The following is a 23442-nucleotide window of genomic DNA, read 5'->3' on the forward strand; positions in this document are numbered from 1 at the left end:
CTCAAGCTGCATCTAGGATAGATTGTGTGTTGAGTGGATGATAGGAAGAGAGGATGCAGGTCTGATATGCACAGTATGTGTGTTTGTGATCATAATGTGGATAGGTTTGTGTGTGTTCACTACATCCAAGCAGGTGAGTGTAATGTGTATGTACACGTGTATGTGTGTGTGTGTAATGTGTAAGATGAAATGTGTGTGTATGCAGTATGTGTCTGTATTCATGTTTGTGTGTACATGTAAGGTATCTATACTGATGTCCCATAACTTCCTCTGTTTGTGCACTGTTGTGATTATATTGCAGTGTTTTCATAGGCTCCAGCTGTGTTGTAGTCATGGTTGCCTAAGGGACTGCTCCCTGGCTGTGTGGATCTGGAGCCCCCTCTGATATCATGCTGAGAGCTGGGCCAGCGGCCACCACTCTAATCCTGCTGCTGTCATACTGCTGCTGCCACCTGTGTCACTCCCTGGGTAAGTTCTCCCTACAGTACCACAGTGGAGGACATGGAAGACACTCTCAGAGTGATGGGCCATCAAAGACGTTATCAGACTGACAGATGCCCACTCTGCACAACTTGGATAATCTACTGGGACAGGATGAGAAGGAGATGAGCGGGAGGGCAGATGGAAAATCTGAGGATGGGTGATAGTGAAGAGGCTACGTCAGCTGAGGATGGGAGATAGTGAAGAGGCTACGTCAGCTGAGGATGGGAGATAGTGAAGAGGCTACGTCAGCTGAGGATGGGAGATAGTGAAGAGGCTACGCCATCTGAGAATGGGAGATAGTGAAGAGGCTACACCAGTTGGGGATGAGAGATAGTGAAGAGGCTACACCAGCTGAGGATGGGAGATAGTGAAGAGGCTACACCAGTTGGGGATGAGAGATAGTGAAGAGGCTACACCAGCTGAGGATGGGAGATAGTGAAGAGGCTACACCAGCTGAGGATGGGAGATAGTGAAGAGGCTACACCAGTTGAGGATGGGAGATAGTGAAGAGGCTACACCAGCTGAGGATGGGAGATAGTGAAGAGGCTACACCAGTTGAGGATGGGAGATAGTGAAGAGCTACGCCAGCTGAGACTTTAATATTACATTAAAAGAGGAACTTATGAGGGATGATCATTAACAGATGGGCTGAGTAATGTCAGTATGACCACTCAATTTATCCAGACCTAATTTCCCTTTTAAGTAGATTTGTAATCAAAGTGTATGGTCTCAGAGACTTTGCCAACATTTGTTATGAAGGTGAGTGGTTTGGTTTCCTGCTCTCAGTTAATTAAGTATCAATGATATGCAACCCTGTCTGGCATAGTGCAGTAATTTCCTGTGGTTGGTGACCTTCTGTTCAGCTGGGAGAGGAGATGAGCTGAATAAGGGAAGAAATGTCTCTATTAACCATTTGGGTAAAGAACCTCAGAGTTCTAATAACTGTCCAGTCAATAGCAGAAATATAAGCTGGACAGTCCAGATAGTTCCACGTCTGCCTCCTCCCTGCCAGCCAGCCTGTGCAAAAACAGGATTGATTCTTGCACTGACTTTGAGTCGCTGACTGTAAATTATTTTGGATAAGAGCGTCTGCTAAATAGCTAAAATGGAAACATTTAATGGAGCTCCTCATATGAAATTCTGTCCTTCGTTAGCGGGATGGGTTTAATGACATGGGCTGTGTGGACTGCAGAGGAGGGATAGGAGATGTGTAAGATCACATATTTTAATCTGCCATCTCTTGGGGTGTTTTTGTAAACCCCAGATCTTCAAGATGACAAATAAAATATTCATATCTTTCATCAATACAGTACACAGCCAGGGATCCTCTGGAGAGATAGACTGGAGTAATGCCTGACTGGCTACACACTCAGGTTACACTAATTGTAGATACACCTATAGAGCATTTCTAACACAATCTATACACTGGATTACAGATATCGTAAAGGGTTGGGAAGTGGTCTTCAGATTGTGTTTATCATTCAATCATGACAATTCATGCTGAATTGTTGCTCCATTACAAAAATCTAATGAAGCAACTATGATGCCCTTGCTCTGTGAGGATTTTCCAGTTGTGCAGACTCTTCCCCTCTGATTTGATATGGATATCTTTGCTCAGTTTAAATTAATAGTGTCCTGTGGTTCTCAGCATGCTTGCTGGTGTTGGTCTAATGGAGGACATCAGAGCCAACTGCAGAAGAGATTTTGCACGAGTTGTATTTACTCAATTAAATGCATACATACCTTATTTACTTAGCTAGTTACTAAGTTACTACTTACAATTGATGATGGTGTGATGGTTGTACTGTAGGTGTTATATGACACATTGTTGGATCATATTTATATTGTTTTTCACAAAGTGTTCAGAATCTCCCAGAGAAGCCAGACATGCAGCAGAATCTTCTGCATGAAGTTGTGCCGAGCATGAGAGAGAGAAAGTCTAAGGATGATGAATCTGCTAATCACAGTGATATTGACTGAGGAGGTCTAAGAATGATGCTATTGATCCTGAGCCTGAGGATGACACTGGGGTGTTAACTGTAGTCAGCCCCGCCATGGGCCTGTCATCTTCAGGTAAATTTACATCCATATTGAACACACATAAAATAAGCCCATAAGCATGTGGGGAATGATTTAAGAGCATTGTGTCCCTCAAGAATTTAATTGATACTTCTTCATTTTCTCCCTGCGCTGGAGACCTGTTTCCAACAATAATACAGCAACCTTACATCCTTCGTTTGAACTAAAGTGCTGAATATAATAAATTCATCCTGAAAATTGCTGGTGCTTAATTCTGCATTTACAGAGGCTAACTCCAGATTTTCCTCCCAGTCAGCAGTTGTATGTAGACTAGAGTGACAGCTGATGTCTTTAATATGGAAGGTGCACCTCCGGTCTCTCTCTCTCTCTAAAAACCCAGCTAGCCCTTAAGGGGCACAAAGACCTCACTGTGTCCTTCACACATAAAAAGCCTCCTCTATCTAAGGTTCCATCCTCCAGCCCTTTTCTCCATCATCAACCCCCCTAGGGGCCTACAACACCAGGCTGCCATGGATACCAGCATGCCACAGAGGCCAGCTGATGCACTGATACAATGAGGTATCCATCAACCACAGTCACAACATCAGACCCATCTGTAATGAAGTTATGGAGAGTAAAACTCATTGGGGCTTCGTTCCTCATAATTCAGATAGAAAACACACTGAGTCAAATTAAATTAGAACAGAGCGGGGGATGACTGACTGAGTATTTACAGAGAGAGAGACCAAATAAAACAGAGCTGATAGGAAGAAATGCATTGGTGTTGGATGATGGAGGGAGGCAGACTGGCAGCCTACACTATTAAAGCCTTCCCACTTGACACTGGTGGTGGCATCACACACATTGAACAATGGAGTCAAATTTAATCTCTCCATGTCTATGCAACCCGCTGACAGTGAGTCATCAATTACGGAGTAAATTGGAGCACAAATGCAACCCTGGCTGCTATCTTTAGTTTATTCTGTGCAAAACCTTCATCAGCTTTTGAAGGTTTGGACAGCCTTTTGTTGCCTGAACCCCAGCCAAGTGACTCTAACCTTTAATCACTGTTAGATTGTTTATAGGCCTACTTGGGATGAAGCACCACACTGTATTGGCAGCAGAGTAGTCTCGTCCAGGGAGGAAGAGGAGGATACATTTGAGGGAAAAATACAATAAAACATATTATTCAAAAATCCTCCTTGTAAATAAAATAACACTTCTGTTGTAAACACCAACATATCTGATCAAACATACTAGTTTGCAGAGAATTCTAACAGGAAGGACACACTTGACCTTTGTCTCCTTTCATGAGCAATGGAAAACACCAAATCATCAATAAAAGGCATTGACTATGTTGCCTTGACAAAGTGACAGTGAGCTTTCTTCCTCTCTAGATAGTGAATGCCTGGTCCTGGTCTGGGGGTAAACAGGGACCAGAGATGTGATTGTCATGTTGCTGAGAGCGCTGGGGTGATTTCCTGCATGTTAAACTGGAGATTGATGGGGTTATTGACAAAGTGCCAGGAGCCAGGGACTATGAATCATCGTCAATGTGCTTTAGCTGGGCTGAACATGGGCCATCAGTTGTTACCAGGATAATATCCCCTGTTAACACGTCGCTGACATGATGCAGCTTAAGGAAGGCTAATGTGATGTTTCCCTGCCTCTATAGGAATCCACAAACTGTCCTCCTATGCCAAGACAGAGGACAAACTGTTCAAGAACCTCTTCAGAAACTACCAGAAATGGGTGAGGCCTGTAGAATACCTCAACGGCACAGTACGGGTCAGATTTGGACTGGCCATCTCCCAGCTAGTGGACGTGGTGAGAAAAATATGATTATTATGGTATATTGTGATTTGTGTTTTCCTGATGATTATTTTGATGTTTGTCAATGCAAGCTGGACTTTATTAAGATACCTTTATAGAAAATGACACAAGTAAAAGTGAAAGTAACCCAGTAAAATACTACTTGAGTAAAAGTCTAAAAGTATTTGGTTTAAAATATACTTAAGTATCAAAAGAAAAAGTATAAATAATTTCAAATTCCTTATATTAAGCAAACCAGACGACACCATTTTCTTGTTTTTTAAATGTACGGATAGCCAGGCACACTCCAACACTCAGACATCCTTAACAAATGAAGCATATGTGTTTAGTGAGGCTGCCAGATCAGAGGCAGTAGGGATGACCAGGGATGTTCTCTTGTAAGTGTGTGAATTAGACCATTTTCCTGTCCTGCTAAGCATTCAACATGTAACGATTAATTTTGGGTGTCATGGAAAATATATGGAGTAAAAAGTACATTATTTTCTTTAGGAATGTAGTGAAGTAAAAGTAAAAGTAATCAAAAATATAAACAGTAAAGTACAGATACCCCAAAAACAACTTAAGTAGTTTAAAGTATGTTTTATTTAAGTACATTACACCACTGCAAAGAATATATCACTATACATATATTTAGGCTAATTTACATTATGTTGTTTGCTCTGTACCACATTTACACACATACTGACAGTATAACAACACAAAGGTACTGATAAAACCTTTACAGTATGGTCTCTCCATTACAGGACGAGAAGAACCAGCTGATGACAACCAATGTGTGGATGAAACAGGCAAGATCTTAAACATATTTGGGGGGGGCATAGTATATTTAAGTGATAATGCCTGAGAAGCTGGTGTTTGGAGGATATATTGGTACGGGTGTTGTTAGGCCCGAGACGAAGTCGAGGGCTGGCAAACCATGCCAATATATCCTCCATACACAGGCTTCGAGGGCATTATCACTATTATACAATGGGTTACCATATTTAAATAATGACTTACATATTTTCATTAAAAACGTTATTTTGATACATTTATTCATACTATTTCATCCTTACACAAGATATAGGCCCGAAACAAATCAAGGGTTGTTACGTTCTATCGGTTCGGTTCCCAGAGATGTGACACAGTATTTAAATATTTTTGTTCTGTATCGTTCTAAATGTTATATTGCCATACTGGCTGTCAACGTTCTTGCTTGCTAGTTAGCCAACTATGGCTAATTTACAGTCACGTCAAACAGTGCAGCCAGAATAACAACAAAGTAGCTACATCTGCATTTGTTTAAGCTGTTTTCTAGTGACATTTATTTGGATACATCCATAACAATGAGCTAATGATGTGCGATTTCACCTGCCATAGAAAATGTGCTCTCTCGTCAGGACACTGTTGTTCAGAGGAGCTAGCCAACAACACAGCTAACAGAATCACTTCAAACTGAAGCTGGAAAGACTGCAAACTAGCTGCACTTGATTTCGTTTACCTGTTTTCTATTGACATTTCTTTGTACAGTATAAATCCATACAAATTATGCTGATTCATGATTTCGACTGGCTGAGAAAAGCTGCCTGCCTGTCTGTCTTGTCCCGACTCGCGACCCCTACAAGTTCATTACTATGGGATAGCTGGAGATCAAATTTCAATATTGAAACAGTGTTACAAATGTCAGATAGACAGACAGCAAGGTTTATACAAATCTCCACTATTGAAAACCAATTGCTAGTCTAAAAGATAATGTCTAGATGCTTTTTACAGTGGAGGTCAAGTTTATAAATTGTCTGGCTGGGCTGATGAGACAGTGGATTGCGCAGTGAGATGGAACAGTGTAAATAGGCATTTCAATGTCATGGCTTTAGCCGGTGGTAACTTGTGGAATAGACATCGGCTGGAATGCAGTTTTAACCAATCAGTGTCAAGGATTAGACCCAGCCGTTGTATAATTCACAACACTCTACAGCAGTGGTTCCCAACCAGGGGTACTAGGACCCCTGGGGATACTTGGCCTATCCAGAGGGGGTACTTGAAAAGACTCATAAGTCCATAGGGTTACTGGTAAAATGCTCATAAGCGGGTACTTCAGGGGTACTCCAGGCGGAGCAAAATTCATTTGGGAGTACAGTAACCAAAAAAGGTTGGGAACCCCTGCTCTACAGCAGCGTCAGCTAGACCAACAAAGGCAACATGGCATTTAGAGTAACAATCAACCTCCCGTCCCCCTGCATGTCCCCTTGTTCTTATGGCATTTCACGATGAGCTCACATCTTAATTTCTCCCCACCCTCCTCCACCTTCCCTTGTGCCCACACGAGCCACCCCCTTTGCAGCTCTCGCCCCCCAGCAGCCTGCCTAGCCCCCAGCCACCCTGACAGCTTCATTCATATCCTCTGACTGCATCTGTTCTCTACAGCCAGGGAATCATCCCTCCAGACCAGGGTCTGCAGGTCAGCCTCTCCCTAGTCTGCCACAATGACAAACAACTCGATGCAAATCAGAGGACGGAGAGCAATAGCTAACATGGCCACATCTATTCATCAGCGGTGAATGAGGAGATAAGGTTGAAAATATGGCTCTGTCCACGTCAGTGCTTCTCTCCCACTATCTACTTTATTAGACCATAAATGTTTATATCCACCATGTGTCGATGCAAATTACACCCCCGTTGTTGTTTCACCTAACTGTCTTAAGATGAATGCACTAATGTAAGTCGCTCTGGATAAGAGCATCTGCTAAAGGACTGTTAGCACTGAGAACACAGAAAGATTGTAATATGAAGTTGTACAGCAATAGTAACTCAAAGCGGAATAGAGAAATCCATCATTGGCTCTACTATTCTCACTACCAGGGTTGGTGTCAATTCCATTTCAATTCAGTCAATTTAGGAAGTAAACGGAAATTCCAAATCTAATTCCAATTCTACTTTATGCTTCTCTATGAGTAAAAAATTAGAATTTCAGTTTCAATCTTGAATTGACTTTGTTGAAATGGAATTGACCCCGACCCTGCTACTACTAGTGAACAATGAGTGTACAAAACATTAAGAATGCCTTCCTAATATTGAGTTGCACCCCTTTTTGCCCTCAAAACAGCCTCAATTCGTCGGGGCATGGACTCTACAAGGTGTCGAAAGTGTTCCACAGGGATGCTGGCCCATGTTGACTCCAATGCTTCCCACAGTTGTGTCAAGTTGGCTGGATGTCCTTTAAGTGGTGGACCATTCTTGATACACATAGGAAACTGTTGAGTGTGAAAAACTTTGAAGAACCCTGGTCTATGTCATGGAAAGAGCAGGTGTTCATAATGTTTTGTACACTCAGTGTATAGAGTAGTGGAATCAATTTTCTCTCAGGAGGAGAAAAGTAATTTATGGTGTGCTCCAGCAACAGTCTTGTAAAAAGAGATGACCATTAATGAAAGATGGTGAAGGTGACTCATCCCTCTCTTGCTCTCCTGTTTAGGAATGGTTGGACATGAAGCTACGCTGGAACCTTGATGACTACCTGGGCATCACTACCATCAGAGTCCCGTCAGACTCCATCTGGATCCCAGACATTGTGCTCTATGACAAGTATGTACCATGCCCATCACTGCCAACAGTTTAGAGCAAAAGATGGCACTGATATTGAACTAAAGCTTTCTGAGCACTATAATCTCCGCATTAGGGTTGCAAATGGAGGGTATATTACTAGTCTTGACTTGGGCCGTAGCTGTCCGGAACGCCATACTAGCACGCCTTACCAGCACTTCAAATTTGTTGGGAATTAGGTACCAGCCCCTATATAAAAACAATGTAGCCTTTAGTTGGCCCAGACTCACACACCAAGGCAAAAAAGTTTGATCAAAGCAGAATGAAGTTGGCATCTTCATTGAATAGCAATGGCGAGTGGGCATTCATTTCCTAATTCTGTTTTGTTCAAGTTAATTTGCACTCAGTCTCTGAATCTGTGAGTGACAGTATAGGCTGTTCGAGATTGCGCAGATTGAAAACGTGCCAGCCGGAATGGCATGATGCCTCTTACAAATTGTCAAATTAGGGTTTGTAAGGTCATGAAAAGTTATGGAAATTAGTTTAATAATTGTTGTAAATGTAATTCATGAAAGCACACTTTTAAATATAGTCAATCAATTAAAAAACTACATATCAGCCATTATGGGAATGACCCTTTAGCGCATGTCTGTGGTGCTGCGTGTGTGCCAGTGCGAGTGGGCCGTTGCCGGAGGAAAGAGAGCGCGACATTTCAGCAGCAGGTATAAAAGAATTACAGACTAACTAGATCACCAATTCAAAATATAACTTGTAGCAGTTATCTCGCTAGTTAACAAACAAACTAAGCATTAATTTCATTGTTGCCTTTCCACGGGCACTGTAGAGCCTAAATAAATGTGCACCTTTAGAAAGCTGGGATTCCCCTCTATTAAACAGTAGCCATGTAATTGCGACAACGTTAAAAAATATTCTAAGAATAGCCTTATTGACAAATAACTTGCTGTGCATAGATCTCCCCTGAACATGAATATTTTAGCCATATATATAAACATGTCTAGTTAGATACCTTGCTTTGAAGTAGACTACCTTATCCATTTGATCCCTGACTTATTGAATGAGGGAATAATTTTATAAAGACAAAAGCATTTGGTTGTAATGTTGAAAAGCCAAGCCTGCACACCCAGGAGCTCTCCAGATGGAGGGTTGACCACATATTGACAACATGTGACTAACAGTGCATCTCTATGTGGGGGGCTATGTGCCTTGATCATGATAACATGTGACTAACAGTGCATCTCTATGTGGGGGGCTAAGTACCTTGATCAAGGGCAAAACGGCAGGAGGTGGTAGGTCTACATGGAATCAGACACAGCAGCTTTCCAGTGTCAATAATGCTTACTTTTTCATGTAGGCTATAATAATAGTCATGAAAATGTGCTAAAAGTCATGGAGAAGTAATGGAAAATGTGTTTAAACAATTAACAGTGAATAATCAGAGGTCTCTATAGTATAATGTCTAATGGACCGACTTGGAAAAAATACAGCTCCTCGTTCCATCCCAAGTCAAGCACTGTATATTACTGGAAACATTCTAAGTTTACCAGTAAACTACCAGAATTTTGGTATCTTTCAGGGATTTTATGTAATCTATCACCAGACATCTAGTGGCCCTTTTGGGTATTTCAGATTATCACAGGTGTCTGTAACAATCTGACCCTCTGTGGCTGCTTTTACACATGCAGCGCAATTCAGATTTCTTTGACCAATCACATCAGATCTTTTCACATCAGATCTTTTTCAGAGTTGATCTGATTGTTCAAAAGACCAATTAATGAAAAAATATCTGAATTGTGTAAATGCAGTGGCCTCATCACATAAAATATCTGAAATAATTCAATAAGATGCTAAACCAAAAATGTTTACTATGTCAATATGTCTTTGTTGTCAATGTTTTGGCGTCAAACTGGTGGCAGTTGTGAAAAAAGTAAATAGTTGGAAGAGTTGCAGAGTTAATTGAAAATAATGCCATTGTTGATTAAATGCTTTTTTAATTAATTAGGCTATTTTCTCTTAACCATATGGTCTATCTACTTGAAACTCATGGACAATATGGACACATATATAATAAATGAATACGATATATTCATTAAAAATAAATGTTTTCAAGTATAAATTACCAAAGTTACGATAGATTGTCATATATTTTCTGTTAATTACCAAAATTACTGAAGATTCCGGTAACTTTGGAAAATTACTGGTAGCTTTGCAACCCCACACAGCATACAGTGAGGGAAAAAAGTATTTGATCCCCTGCTGATTTTGTACGTTTGCCCACTGACAAAAGACATGATCAGTCTATAATTTTAATGGTAGGTTTATTTGAACAGTGAGAGACAGAATAACAACAAAAAAATCCAGAAAAACGCATGTCAAAAATGTTATAAATTGATTTGCATTTTAATGAGGGAAATAAGTATTTGACCCCTCTGCAAAACATGACTTAGTACTTGGTGGCAAAACCCTTGTTGGCAATCACAGAGGTCAGATGTTTCTTGTAGTTGGCCACCAGGTTTGCACACATCCCAGGAGGGATTTTGTCCCACTCCTCTTTGCAGATCTTCTCCAAGTCATTAAGGTTTCGAGGCTGACGTTTGGCAACTCGAACCTTCAGCTCCCTCCACAGATTTTCTAAGGGATTAAGGTCTGGAGACTGGCTAGGCCACTCCAGGACCTTAATGTGCTTCTTCTTGAGCCACTCCTTTGTTGCCTTGGCCGTGTGTTTTGGGTCATTGTCATGCTGGAATACCCATCCACGACCCATTTTCAATGCCCTGGCTGAGGGAAGGAGGTTCTCACCCAAGATTTGACGGTACATGGCCCCGTCCATCGTCCCTTTGATGCGGTGAAGTTGTCCTGTCCCCTTAGCAGAAAAACACCCCCAAAGCATAACGTTTCCACCTCCATGTTTGACGGTGGGGATGTTGTTCTTGGGGTCATAGGCAGCATTCCTCCTCCTCCTCCAAACACGGTGAGTTGAGTTGATGGCAAAGAGCTCGATTTTGGTCTCATCTGACCACAACACTTTCACCCAGTTCTCCTCTGAATCATTCAGATGTTCATTGGTAAACTTCAGACAGGCCTGTATATGTGCTTTCTTGAGCAGGGGGACCTTGTGGGTGCTGCAGGATTTCAGTCCTTCACGGCGTAGTGTGTTACCAATTGTTTTCTTGGTGACTATGGTCCCAGCTGCCTTGAGATCATTGACAAGATCCTCCCGTGTAGTTCTGGGCTGATTCCTCACCGTTCTCATGACCATTGCAACTCCACGAGGTGAGATCTTGCATGGAGCCCCAGGCCGAGGGAGATTGACAGTTCTTTTGCTTGGCGATGGTCTTGTAGCCAATTCCAGCCTTGTGTAGATCTACAATCTTGTCCCTGACATCCTTGGAGAGCTCTTTGGTCTTGGCCATGGTGGAGAGTTTGGAATCTGATTGATTGATTGCTTCTGTGGACAGGTGTCTTTTATACAGGTAACAAGCTGAGATTAGGAGCACTCCCTTTAAGAGTGTGCTCCTAATCTCAGCTCGTTACCTGTATAAAAGACACCTGGGAGCCAGAAATCTTTCTGATTGAGAGGGGGTCAAATACTTATTTCCCTCATTAAAATGCAAATCAATTTATAACATTTTTGACATGCGTTTTTCTGGATTTTTTTGTTGTTATTCTGTCTCTCACTGTTCAAATAAACCTACCATTAAAATTATAGACTGATAATTTCTTTGTCAGTGGGCAAACATACAAAATCAGCAGGGGATCAAATACTTTTTTCCCTCACTGTAGACTATATTTTGAACAGCACAGATTCAATTAATCCAACACGTCAAGCAAATCCTGATTCAAACCTGTAGAAGAAAAACAGATGTTTATCTTTTCCTCTAACAGTGCCGATGGACGTTTTGAGGGCACTGTCACCAAGGCTGTGGTCAAGTACGATGGCACCATCACCTGGACACAGCCCGCTAACTACAAGTCAGCCTGCATCATCGATGTCACCTTCTTCCCCTTTGACCTGCAGAACTGCTCCATGAAGTTTGGCTCCTGGACCTATGATGGCTCACAGGTTGTAGCCTACACAGCATTGTGAAACAGTCTACAGTATATTAATGACCATACAGTCTTTAACTGATGTCAGAAATGCGTGAATCTCTTGTTTATACTTTAGGGAGTTAAAGGGGAGATACGTCTGTTGATGTTTAGTCTTTTCTAACCTTATATTTACTCAACAGGTTGACATCCTCCTGGAGGACTTCCATGTGGACAAGAGGGACTACTTTGACAATGGTGAATGGGAGATAGTGAAAGCGACAGGTAGCCGTGGTCTGAGGATGGACGGATCCTGCTACTTCCCCTTCATCACCTACTCCTTTATCATCCGTAGACTGCCGCTCTTCTACACCCTGTTCCTCATTATCCCCTGTATTGGCCTTTCCTTCCTCACCATCCTGGTCTTCTACCTTCCCTCCAATGGCGGGGAGAAGATCTCCCTGTGCACCTCTGTGCTGGTGTCCCTCACCGTCTTCCTTCTCGTGATCGAGGAGATCATTCCGTCCTCCTCCAAGGTCATCCCTCTGATCGGGGAGTACCTGGTGTTCACCATGATCTTTGTCACGCTCTCCATCGTCATCACCGTCTTCGCCATCAACATCCACCACCGCTCCTCGTCCACGCACCATGGCATGGCGCCCTGGGTGCGCCGTATCTTCCTGCACAGGCTGCCCAAGCTGCTGTGTATGCACAGCCATGTGGACCGCTATGCTAACCCTGGCGGGGCCAGGGCAGGACTGGCAGGGAGAGAGTGTGCAGGACTGGCAGGGCGAGAGGGGGCAGTTGGGGGCATTATGAAGGGCTCTTCACCAGAGTCCACCCCTCATCTCTCCTCTAGGAATAACCTGCAGGCTGCTTTGGACTCTATCCGCTACATCACCATGCATGTGGTCAAGGAGAACGAGGTCAGAGAGGTAAGATCCCATAGAGTTACAGAGAATCAATCTGCCCCTGCAGTATAAATGCCAAAGTTGGCATGAGAGAATATTGTGTTTGTTTGTTATGATTTGAACACAATTCAAAATCAATCCTAAAGTACTGAATTTAGGTTTTTGAAGTCTTATTGTAATTCTCTCTATATATTCATCTTCTCCATACTGTATATTTGTCTCCATCCTCTGATTGTCACACGCAACTGCACCTCTGTGTGCAAAGCCCTCCCACCCTGTGTCAACGAGGTCATGTGTTGGAGTCTGAAGGGCATGTTTGGTCTCTCTCTCCAGGTGGTGCAGGACTGGAAGTTTGTGGCTCAGGTTCTGGACCGTGTGTTCCTGTGGACCTTCCTCCTGGTCTCAGTTCTGGGCTCTGCTCTACTCTTCATCCCTGTCATCTACAAATGGGCCAACATCATCGTCCCCAACCATGCAGGCAGCAGCGGATAAGACTAAGCTGAGACTAAGTGCACTGAGCACACCAAATTCAGAGACACTACAGTCAGTGCAGAGGCAGAGACACTTACTCACATGTGGGTGTGGGAGACCAGTTATAATTGCAATGGATTCTAGTTCCATCATGATTCTTGATTTGTTTATATGAATGAGGGATTATTGTCTCTACGTTGCTGTATCTGTTGATAGATTAAATTAATATACAATTGTTTTATATTCTGAAAGGAGGATACCTCCCTATAGGCATATCTCACAAAGTAAAGTACATCAATGAATACAATTATCCAGGTTACTGTCTTTCTTGGTTAAGTATAAAACAGTATTATCCTTTAACTGCAAGAATGCATGTTCAAGTCATCATGTGTCCTTGTTTGACATGACAAATAAAGTTTGACATGCACTCTATATATAAACTAGGCCAATAATTAGCCTCGGAAAAACAGGCTTCTCAAAGTTAACGAAACAGGATTTTGGAAGGCTGGCCACATGAGACTAGCTAATAATTAACAGGTGTTAATAAATAACTTTGAATCCACCCCTTTGTAAATAAGTGTACAATACCTTTACCCTTTTATATGACCCCTTAAATATAAAAAGTAAAGTCGACATTACCATTATATTTATATTACCCTTACATTACTCTTTTAAATGTTTCCCGAGTGGCGCAGTGGTCTAAGGCACTGCATCGCAGTGCCAGCTGTGCCACTAGAGATCCTGGTTTGAATCCAGGCTCTGTCGTAGCCGGCCGCGACCGGGAGACCCATGGGGCGGCGCACAATTGTCCCAGCGTCGTCCAGGGTAGGGGAGGGAATGGCCGGCAGGGATGTAGCTCAGTTGGTAGAGCATGGCGTTTGCAACGCCAGGGTTGTGGGTTTGATTCCCACGGGGAAGTATGAAAAATATAAAAAAGAATGTATGCACTCACTAACTGTAAGTCACTCTGGATAAGAGCGCCTGCTAAATGACTTAAATGTAAATGTAAAAATTAACTCTGAAAAATAATGGCCAAAACTTAGTTAACTGGGCCCTAGGTTGGTAAATACAAAATAAAATACCTGTTTTTCAAACAGTGGCTACATTCTCAGAAAAGCAGTATTACATAACAAGATCAAGCAAGAGCTTAATTATTAACCGCTTGAATAAGCTTCACTGAAGAATTCAGCTGTGAATGCTCTTGTATGAGCAAAAACTACAACTGTTTGGCTTGTGGGATACAGGTAAGTTAGCAGACAAATCATTGTTACAGTGAATTAATGTACCTACTTTCCAGCTTCTAAAGCTCTTTGCATTACAAAGGTGTCTTGAGATTAGCTTTTAAGTCTGTTAGTCTGTTAGAAGCTGGGGGACTTAGTTGGGGACTTAAGTCAGTCCGAGTCCACCTGATACAACAACAAGAATTGTTGTTTTGCATTCTGTTCAACCTGCCTTCTGATTTCTCCTATCATTCAGATGAAAGATGGCAAGCCACAATGGAAGCATAAACTCATGCCTTCTTATATCTTTATTGGTTGCTTCTTGGAGAATCTGCGATGGTGGGAAAATTCTGGTATTTCCCTTAGAAGGGAGTCACTGGGTGAACATGGACATTCTGATCAAGGCTCTTCACTCTCAGGGACACACCGTCACAGTGGTACGAACAACTAAAAGTTGGTATATTAAAGAAGAGTCTCTACAATACAGTTCTATTACAATACCTGTCACTGATGGTGTGGAATTTGAGGAATTTGTAAAGCCAATCATAAAGAAAGTAATTGATATAGAGAGAGGAACGAGCTCTGTATTAAACTTTATACATTTGCAAATTGAGATGTTCTCTGCAATGTCTAAGGTTCATGGACTGGAATGTGACTTCGCAACTGCTGTATTGAAAGACAAGGATTTAATGAAGACCCTAAAGGAGAGCCAGTATGACCTGGTGCTTACTGACCCAGCATGGGGGACTGGTATTTTGGTGGCTCACTATCTTCAGCTACCTCTAGTCTACAATGTACGGTGGATAACCAGTGGAGAGGGACATTTAGCCATTGCGCCATCCCCCATGTCTTATATACCGATGACTGGATCAGGGCTCTCACACTATATGACTTTCACAGAGAGAGTAAAGAATATGCTTTTCTATTTGCTTTGGGAAGTTCAGGACATATTTGTAATCCGGCCACATTACCAGGCTGTTTGTAATGAGATTTTCCAAACAGGTGTGGACTTCTATGAGTTATTACAGGGGGCTGATCTTTGGCTCATGAGAGTTGACTTTGTGTTTGAATTCCCTCGTCCCACCATGCCTAATGTTATCTATATGGGAGGGTTCCAATGTAAACCTGCCAAGCCTCTTCCCCAAGAACTGGAGGAGTTTGCTCAGAGTTCTGGGGAGCATGGAGTCATTATCATGTCTTTGGGGACTTTTGTCACTGAGTTTCCACATGATATAGCTGATGTGATTGCTGCTGCTTTTGCCCAACTGCCTCAGAAGGTCATCTGGAGACACAAAGGAGACAGGCCAGCTACTCTGGGCAACAACACCTTACTAGTTGACTGGATGCCTCAGAATGATCTGTTAGGACACCCGAAAACAAAGCTGTTTGTAGCTCACGGAGGAACAAATGGACTTTATGAGGCTATTTACCATGGAATTCCTGTTGTGGGTCTACCTCTGTTTTCTGATCAATATGACAACCTCCTTCGTCTGAAAGAGAGAGGAGGAGCAAAACTTTTATCTTTGGCAACAGTAGACAAGAACAATAACTTCCTAGAGGCCTTACAGGAAGTTCTGGATGAGCCGTCCTACAGGATGAACATGCAGAGACTCTCCAGGCTACACAGGGACGTGCCAATGGAGCCCCTGGACACTGCTCTCTTCTGGATTGAGTTTGTCATGAGACACAAAGGTTCTGCTCACCTGCGTACAGAGTCCTACAGAATGCCCTGGTACTCCTACCACTCTGTAGATGTTGTCCTGATATTGTTGGCTGTTGTGTCAGTGCTTCTTCTTCTTCTTGTAGCAATAGTCAGATATTTATGCGTTAGAAAATGCTTGAAAAGAAAGATTAAAAGTGAATGAGCATATCCAATTCTCCACATTCTGGTACACACAAATAATAGAATATGTATAAAATAAAGCTGCAATATGTAACTTGTTGAGCGAACCAACAAAATTCACATAGATATGTGAGTTATAGATCTGTCATTCTCATTGAAAGCAAGTCTAAGAAGCGTTAGATCTGTTATGTGTTTGCTATTTCTATGCTTCCCATGTTTTAAGTTTCGTTTTTGTGTCTTTTACTTTCGGTTTTGTACACAAGCTTCAAACAGCTGAAAATACAATATTTTTGGTTATGGAAAATATGTTTCACAGTGGTTTAGATGGTACAATGATTTTCTACACTATACTTGCTTGTTTTGTCACATAAACTGAGGCAAACTATTACAATTTTAGCAACCAGGAAATGGCAGAGCGATTTCTGCATAGTGCATCTTTAAATCATGAAAAATGTATAATGTTGAATTGAAGCCAATATAATAAAATGCTAATGTATAAATTAGTGTGTAATATATTTGTTGTCAAGTTTTTCCAGATGGTTGTGCATTTTGTGATTCAATCCTACACTGCAAACATTTACTGTAAGTGTTAAATTCACAGTGTTAACACGTTTCTTTACTAGGGTAAAAAAACTCAAAACATCACCCATCTTTATAATATTTCCCACGTGCTCTATTGCAGAATGATGTTTAGAAGTGTTTGTTTCAATATCTGTGTTTTTGCATGTACATTGATTGATTGATCTTATGCTACAGAAAGATACATACTTTGCCAGCCAGCATAATGTGATTTGCAGGCCTGATGTGGCTTGCGAGCCAAGAATTTCAGACCACTGTGTAAGGGAGAAACTAGGGCAACAAAGAAAGGCCATATGATATATGTAATGTATTGTCATAAAGGGTTTAATCTTAATTAAACAATAACACTTAGGCACTCACTTCGTGAAGGCTACAGGACTGGAAGTGAATGAACGAATGCAACAACCTCTGTCACTAACAAACACAGTCATGGGTGTTAACTCGATCATTCCCTCAAAAGGCACACTGGTAAATATACAAATAAGGCTTTACACCCTACACTGTTAAAATATAATAAACTGCTGGAGTAAAAATGTAGTCTGATGGAGTTGATTGTTAACATTTGCTACAGAGTTTATTTTCTTACACTTTCAAAACTGTTACTTTAACACCAGTTAAGTTGGACTCAGATATACATTCTGATATAGTACAGCTGAAATGGACAACCTCATAGCCTTAAATAATAACAATATATGCCATTTAGCAGACACTTTTATCCAAAGTCACTTACAGTCATGCGTGCATAAATGTTTTGTATATGGGTGACCCCAGCCTTCACAAAAACATATTGTATATGTCAAACATTTACAAGTTGGTGAAAGTCCACAAACACAGGAACATTGTGTTCACTCAGATGAACTCATTGAACTCTCACTCTCATCAAGGTATTTTCTGTTGATGATTACATATGTCAAATAATTGATTAGGGTAGGTCTATTTATGTGTTTAAACAGAAACTGTTAGGCCTACTGCTGCTAGGTAGCTCTCTCTCTGCTCTCCCCCTCCCCTCTGTCTGTTCTTGATTGCAGGAGTGAAGTCTGGTGTGTGGGAGTCAGGGTTCCAGCTGCAGCTCATTCACCATAATCACCTCAGCCTTAAAGACCCGGTCAAACTTGCCACTCATCGTCAGATCATAGTCAAGACAACCATGTTAGTCTCGCTGCTGATTCAACCTGCTTGTTTTCGCTCTTTGTGTTTTTGGCCTGTTCTATTTACATTTCTCCTGTGCCACAGATTATTGGAACCTGACTCCTGCCTCCGCTTCACTGCCACCACCATCCCATTTACCACTACTAGACTTCCCTTTTGGACTCACCCCGGACACTAGGACGTTACGGTACCACTCCTGCTCAGAACCTGGATCTGTTACCCTCCCTGTAGACCTGGACTTGCTCTTCCCCCCTATTTTTGGAAACCTGGACAATTTTACTTTGTAATAAACCTGTTAAACCTTCTCTGGCTCGGTGTAGTTGTCTGCATTTGGGTTCATATCCAGTTAAATCATGACAGTATGATCTGACCAACATGAACCCAGCAGACAGCAGCTCAGATACCACCCCAGAGTGCACTCAAATTCGGACTGCCATAGCCAATCAGGGCATTTTACTTGGCCAACATGATACTTTGTTTAAGACTATTTCTGAGAACAGTCAGATGCTGCTTAATCAGGTTCAAGTACTCACCAATCAAGTGTCTGCCCTTACTACCCAAGTTAATAATGCACCCCTCGTTCATGGCATACAAACTGCTCCTTCTCCTGCTCCGCCTGTTTTTCCTGCTCCTCCAGCCCAGATCAGAGAGCCTTTTGTTCCTGCTCCAGAGCGCTATGATGGGAACCTGTGGTGATTTTTTGACTCAATGCTCGTTAGTGTTTGAACAACAGCCCCTCACCTACGCCTCAGAAAGAGCCCGTATTGCCTACCTTATCAACTCTACTAGCGGTTCCGCTCGTTCTTGGGGATCCGCGGTCTGGGAGAGTCAGTCGGACATTTGCAACGCTTACGTTGCCTTCACCACTGAGATGAGGAAGGTTTTCGACCACCCCGTACGGGGCAAGGAGGCTGCTAAAGGGTTGTTTTCTCTTCGGCAGGGGTCTCGCAGTGTGGCGGAGATGGCAGTGGAGTTTCGGAACTTAGCGGCAGTGAGTGGTTGGAATGACGAGGCATTACAAGGAGTGTTCATTAATGCTTTGTCTGAGACTTTGAAAGATGAATTGGTGTCATATGATGAATCGCCTACGCTGGATAATCTTATTTCACTCACCATCAGGTTGGATAATCGGATTCGGGAGCGCCGCCGTGAGAGGAGTGTTAGTTCCAAGCAACCTGTCTGTCGTCAACCAACTCCTCCCCGCCTCTTCCCTACGGAGAAGGCCGAGTCTTCCCGAAGCCATGGAGGTGGGTCGTGCACGGTTGTCCTCAGAGGAGCGTGCACGTCGTATTCAGGCTCGTGTCTGCCTGTATTGTGGAGAAGCTGGTCATTTCGTTCCTTCCTGCCCAGTTCGTCCGGGAAAAGGGCTGGCTCATCATTAATGGGAGAAGTTTTGGTGAGCCGAGCAGCGGATTCTTCCTCTTCTCCCCGCATTCTGCTCCAGGCATCCCTCCAGTGGCAGTCCCAGAATTTCCCTGTTAGTGCGCTGGTTGACTCTGGTGCCGATGAAAGCTTTTTGGATCGAGAGTTGGCTCAACAAATGGATTTAGAGACTGTTCTTATGGACCGTCCGCTGCAGGCTAAGGGTCAAAATGGACAATTGTTGACCCGTATTACTCATCAGACTGTTCCTGTTTGTCTCAGAGTGTCGGGTAATCATCAGGAGAACATTCAATTTCACATAATTGACTGCCCACAGACCCCCCTGGTCCTTGGTATCCCCTGGCTCATAAGACACAATCCACACATTGATTGGGTGACAGGTAGAATTGTTTCATGGAGCACATTTTGTCATGTGAACTGTTTGTGTTCTGCTCAGACCCCTGCCAGCACTGTGCCTCAACCTCCACTGGAGTCCATGGATCTCTCTGTTGTCCCTGACGTGTATCATGACCTGGCATCCGTTTTCTGCAAACACAGAGCTACTTCTCTTCCTCCTCACCGGCCATACGACTGCGCCATTGACCTCCAGCCAGGAGCCCCGCTCCCTAACAGTCGCCTGTACAGTCTCTCCCGCCCGGAGACGGAGGCTATGGAGAACTACATTCGGGACTCCTTGGCGGCAGGTATTATTCGTCCTTCCTCGTCACCTGTAGGAGCGGGATTCTTTTTTGTTGGAAAGAAGGATAAGACCCTCAGACCCTGTATTGATTTCCGTGGACTTAACAACATCACCATTAAGAACAAATATTCTCTGCCTTTAATTAATTCTGCTTTTCCCCTCCTTCATGGTGCAACTATCTTTACGAAACTGGATCTACGAAATGCGTATCACCTGGTGCGCATTCGTAAAGGCGATGAATGGAAGACTGCCTTCAACACACCCTTGGGACATTTTGAGTATCTGGTTATGCCTTTTGGTTTGTCTAATGCCCCTGCTGTTTTTCAGGCACTGGTGAATGATGTCCTTCGGGACATCATTCACCAGTGAATCGTTTTGTTTTTGTCTATCTGGATGATATCCTGATTTACTCGAAGTCCTCCCAGGAACATGAACTGCATGTGCGCCAGGTGTTACAAAGGTTGTTGGAGAACAAACTATTTGTGAAGATGGAGAAATGTGAATTTCATGTGTCTGAAACCTCTTTTTTGGGTTACATAATAGCTCAGGGGGAGTTGCGGATGGACCCAGCAAGATCTCTGCTGTCACGGACTGGCCAGCCCCCTCCACCCGCAAACAACTTCAACGATTCTTGGGGTTTGCGAACTTCTACAGGAGGTTCATCAAGGACTACAGCCGCATTGCTGCGCCACTCACCACTCTCACCTCCATCTCACTACCGCTCGCTTGGAATGAAGGGGCCGAATCAGCGTTCGAAGAGCTGAAACATCGCTTCGCCTTGGCTCCCATTCTGATGCAGCCTGACCCCGACCGCCAGTTTGTCGTGGAGGTGGACGCATCCGACACTGGGGTAGGTGCGGTGTTGTCACAACGTTCACCTGAAGATAACAAACTGCATCCCTGTGCTTTTCTTTCACGAACACTTTCTCAGGCAGAGAGGAATTATGATGTTGGAAATCGTGAACTGCTCGCCGTTAAGCTGGCTCTCGAGGAGTGGCGGCATTGGTTGGAGGGGGCGAAACAACCCTTCATCGTTTGGACGGATCATAAAAATCTGGCATACATCCAGTCAGCGAAGCAGCTCAATCCCCGTCAAGCCAGGTGGGCACTTTTTTGGTAGATTCAATTATTCCCTGTCTTACCATCCTGGGTCACGCAACGTCAAGCCTGACGCCCTGTCTCGTGTACATTCTGCTGTTGATACTGGTAGTAACCCTGAACCCATCTTGCCTCCTACCTGCAGTATTGCTGCCATTACATGTGACATCGAAGGGATTGTTAGACTGGCTCAACATCTACAAGCTGACCCTGGGAGCGGTCCTCCTAACCGGTTGTTTGTCCCTGAGTCTGTTCGCTCCCAGGTACTTCAGTGGGCTCACTCGTCTCCCCTTACCTGTCACCCTGGAGTTACTCGGACCCTTGACTTTTTGCGACGGAAGTTCTGGTGGCCCAGGATGGAGGCGGACACTCGAGCCTTCATTGCTGCTTGTACGGTATGTGCACGAAGTAAGAACTCCACCCAGGCCAGTGCTGGTCATCTACGACCTCTGCCAATACCCAGCCGGCCCTGGTCCCACATTGCATTGGATTTTGTCACTGGACTTCCCCCCTCGACTGAAAAGACTGTCATTCTTACTGTAATTGATCGTTTTTCTAAGTTTGCTCATTTTTTTGGTCCTACCTAAACTGCCCACTGCCAGAGAAACTGCTGATATTTTGGTGGAACATGTGTTCCGCTCTCATGGTCTACCCACTGATATTGTCTCTGACAGGGGTCCCCAGTTTGTCTCCCAGGTATGGAAAGCTTTCTGTAAAGCTTTGGGCATCACATCCAGCCTGTCCTCTGGATATCACCCCCAGACCAACGGGCAAGCCGAGAGAGCGAACCAGGAGATGGAGACCGCTCTCCGCTGTGTCACAGGGTCTAACCCTGGGTCATGGAGCTCCATGCTCCCCTGGGTGGAATATGCTCATAACACCTTGACTAACGCTTCCTCTGGTTTGTCTCCCTTTCTGTGCGCTCTTGGTTATCAACCTCCCCTGTTCCCTTCTCAAGAGAGGGAACTGGCGGTACCCTCGGTGCAGTCCCACATGCGCCGCTGCTTCAAGGTCTGGAGGAAGGCCAGGGTAGCTCTGTCCCGAGCTTCGGCGTACATGCAGAGGCAAGCCAACCGTCACCGGTCCCAGGCTCCCGGTTACTCTCCTGGTCAAGAGGTATGGCTTAAGTCACGTGATCTTCCATTGAAAGTGGAATCTAAGAAGATGGCGCCGCGTTTTATAGGACCGTTCAAAATACTGTCTATTGTTAACCCCTGCGCGGTTAAACTACAGCTTCCTGCCTCCCTACGGGTTCATTCCACTTTTCATGTGTCCCAGATTAAGCCTGTGTCTGTTAGCCCTCTGTGCCCGCCCTCTCGTCCCCCTCCTCCGCCCAGGATCGTGGGTGGGGGTCCTGTCTACACTGTCCGGCGACTTCTGGATGTTCACCGCCGGGGTCGTGGTTTCCAGTACCTGGTGGATTGGGAGGGTTATGGTCCTGAGGAACGTTCCTGGGTTCCCAGGAGCTTCATTGTGGATCCTGCTCTGGTCCGTGATTTTCATAGGTTACATCCTGATAAACCCTGTCGGCCGCCGGGTGGCGTCCGTAGAGGGGGGGGGTACTGTTAGGCCTACTGCTGCTAGGTAGCTCTCTCTCTGCTCTCCCCCTCCCCTCTGTCTGTTCTTGATTGCAGGAGTGAAGTCTGGTGTGCGGGAGTCAGGGTTCCAGCTGCAGCTCATTCACCATAATCACCTCAGCCTTAAAGACCCGGTCAAACTTGCCACTCATCATCAGATCATAGTCAAGACAACCATGTTAGTCTCGCTGCTGATTCAACCTGCTTGTTTTCGCTCTTTGTGTTTTTGGCCTGTTCTATTTACATTTCTCCTGTGCCACAGATTATTGGAACCTGACTCCTGCCTCCGCTTCACTCCTGCCACCACCATCCCGTTTACCACTACTGGACTTCCCTTTTGGACTCACCCCGGACACTAGGACGTTACGGTACCACTCCTGCTCAGAACCTGGATCTGTTACCCTCCCTGTAGACCTGGACTTGCTCTTCCCCCCCTATTTTTGGAAACCTGGACAATTTTACTTTGTAATAAACCTTCTCTGGCTCGGTGTAGTTGTCTGCATTTGGGTTCATATCCAGTTAAATCATGACAGAAACAATGTGAATGTTAACAAGGTCACTAAAGTACACTGAGTGTACAAAACATTAGGAACACCTTCCTAATATTAAGTTGCAATTTTGCCCTGAGAACAGC

The 23442-nt window shown here is 43.8% G+C and overlaps 2 protein-coding genes across 3 annotated transcripts; both read left to right on the plus strand.

Moving 5' to 3' along the window:
• Nucleotides 1–389: 389 nt before the first annotated feature.
• On the plus strand, nucleotides 390–13389 carry LOC311128099 (neuronal acetylcholine receptor subunit alpha-5-like; the record flags this gene model as incomplete). The annotated part of the gene is made up of 7 exons (XM_084160071.1): nucleotides 390–468; nucleotides 4178–4329; nucleotides 5079–5123; nucleotides 7787–7896; nucleotides 11758–11935; nucleotides 12102–12833; nucleotides 13143–13389. The coding sequence occupies 7 exons, from the start codon at nucleotides 390–392 to the stop codon at nucleotides 13299–13301; spliced, it is 1455 nt and encodes a 484-aa protein (XP_084016197.1). The 3' UTR covers nucleotides 13302–13389.
• A 1029-nt stretch (nucleotides 13390–14418) lies between these two features.
• Nucleotides 14419–17459, plus strand: LOC311127633 (UDP-glucuronosyltransferase 2B13-like). Of its 2 annotated transcripts, XM_084159460.1 has the most exons (3): nucleotides 14419–14524; nucleotides 14757–14937; nucleotides 15136–17459. In XM_084159460.1, the coding sequence occupies exons 2-3, from the start codon at nucleotides 14764–14766 to the stop codon at nucleotides 16363–16365; spliced, it is 1404 nt and encodes a 467-aa protein (XP_084015586.1). In that variant the 5' UTR covers nucleotides 14419–14524; nucleotides 14757–14763; the 3' UTR covers nucleotides 16366–17459. The 2 variants fall into 2 exon arrangements, with proteins under 2 accessions (XP_084015586.1, XP_084015585.1); XM_084159459.1 differs by having other exon boundaries at nucleotides 14757–17459.
• Nucleotides 17460–23442: the final 5983 nt, after the last annotated feature.

The sequence above is a fragment of the Coregonus lavaretus genome, assembly GCF_964263955.1.
Source record: "Coregonus lavaretus genome assembly, chromosome: 4".
NCBI classification, from domain to species: domain Eukaryota; kingdom Metazoa; phylum Chordata; class Actinopteri; order Salmoniformes; family Salmonidae; genus Coregonus; species Coregonus lavaretus.

Coding starts and splice junctions, on each gene's coding strand:
- LOC311127633 (XM_084159459.1), top strand. CDS start 14,764: ATGGCAAGCCACAATGGAAGCATAAACTCATGCCTTCTTATATCTTTA.